This window comes from Apium graveolens, chromosome 5 (assembly GCF_009905375.1).
Source record: "Apium graveolens cultivar Ventura chromosome 5, ASM990537v1, whole genome shotgun sequence".
Taxonomy (NCBI): domain Eukaryota; kingdom Viridiplantae; phylum Streptophyta; class Magnoliopsida; order Apiales; family Apiaceae; genus Apium; species Apium graveolens.
Window position 1 is genome coordinate 128777205 of NC_133651.1, and position 1879 is coordinate 128779083.

The 1879-nt window shown below is 40.1% G+C and overlaps 1 protein-coding gene across 1 annotated transcript; it reads left to right on the forward strand.

Annotated features, from left to right (window-relative positions):
- LOC141660380 (uncharacterized) lies at positions 1-387 on the forward strand. Its single transcript, XM_074467362.1, has one exon. It carries the CDS (start codon positions 1-3, stop codon positions 385-387), a length of 387 nt encoding a protein of 128 aa, XP_074323463.1.
- Positions 388-1879: the final 1492 nt, after the last annotated feature.

Sequence of the window (1879 nt, forward strand, 5' to 3'; positions counted from 1 at the left end):
ATGGTTCCCATGGAAGTTGGTTCAGGATCGCTTCGTAGAGATCGTTACACGGAGGAAGATGCAGAAATTAATCAGATACTTCACTTGGATCTTTTGGAAGAAACAAGGGAGAATTCTCATCTAAGGCTCACGGTATATCAACAGCGTGCCGCAAGGTACTACAACAAGAAAGTAAAGGAACAATTGCTGAAGGTAGGGAATCTGGTGCTCAGGAAGGTGATGTCAAACACAAAGAATCCCAAGCATGGAGTGTTTGAAGCTAATTGGGAAGGACCATACAAAATAGAAGCAATCTTGTGGAAGGGGACCTATCACCTTGAAGACTTGGAAGGGAAGTTGGTTTCGCGAGAATGGAATACGGAGCATCTCCGAAAGTATTATCAGTAAGGCGCGGTTTTGGCCCCTTACATATTATATTTTACATTTTCAGTTGATATAAGTAGGGTTGTGCCCGAATCATAGACTAGAAGCAATAAAATTCCTCCTATCCTAGGGGAGTACATGTACTATCTACCTTAGAACTAGTTGAAGGATCGTATTTTGAATAAATTCCCCACAGAGCATAGTAGCCATGGTATCGGTGCACTTTCGACACTGGAGTACATTATTTAATAAAGATTTTGACATTCAAAAATTTTCTATCATTTCTTAACAAAGGTACCGGAAGGATAAAAATTCCTGTCAAGATGCGTACACAAAGGACAATGCATCCCAAGAGACAGTGTGATTCATATTATAAAATTTAAGAAATAATTAAAATATGGACGCGTCCTGAGACTAGGATGCGCTCTCGGCAATATGGTTTCCATGCATATACTTATAGCATTACAGCCGAATGGAATGAGGTTGATGCTCCTTCTAATTGGACACTCCCTCCTAGTACAATATTCGACATCCAACGTTTAAATAAAATGGGATTGATAATATGAAGTTAAAGTAACTATCCCTGGAAGAAAGATCCAAATAATACGACGCGTCCAAAAGGGAAGGACACGTCCAGTATCTAATGATCAATAAATAAAATAATGGGCATGAATGATGTAACTTACTACATTAATAGGAGATTGACGCACCAAGAAAAGAAGACGCATCCTCATTGTGTGCTAGTATTGCAAAAAAGCCTGAGTTATTAACTAATTCCGAAACTAAAAGGGGACGCGTTCATACAAGAAGACGCGCCCTAGTCTGCGACAAACATTTGTGCAAGAATGAAATTGAAGTAATTGAAAATAAGGGAAAACAAGCAATCATACTAAGAATAATTCAAGGCACACGCAATTATCATCCAATAAATTCAAAATAGTTAAGGAATATGAAACACAAGTTGCAAGGCTTAAAGAGGCCTGCACCCTAAGAGTTGGTTAAGAGGAAGTCATTAAAAACAAAAACACGTCTTAAGATGGGGGCGCGTCCTGTTGATTGTCTTTTGCAGGTGGTGGAGGTTGTTCTTGAAGTGGAGAAGGCACAGGAGACGTGTCGTCCTCTTCCAGGCCTAGGATGATCCATTTGCTCTTGATGGATTCTACAGCCCTAACTTTAAACTCATTCACTCATTTTTGGGTATCTTCATCGAATTTGGAAAAAAGTGTATTATGGGTCATTTGCTATGAACCTAGAACACCATTCCGCAAAGCTGGCCGCAAACCCATTCTGGTACACTAGCTTCTTCTCTTCCTTCCAACCATGAACTCTGTCATCATTCAAAAGATCCAAGTCCAACTACATTTTGGAGTTTGCAACAACCACCTCATCAACAGCCTTCTCCATGGCAGTGGCATGCCCATTAAGACGTGCCTTCTCCAATTGCAGTTCAAGAATTTCTGCATCCCTTGTCTGGGTAGGGAGGGTAATGATTTTCTCCAAATATTTGATTTTGTCT

Coding starts and splice junctions, on each gene's coding strand:
- LOC141660380 (XM_074467362.1), top strand. CDS start 1: ATGGTTCCCATGGAAGTTGGTTCAGGATCGCTTCGTAGAGATCGTTAC.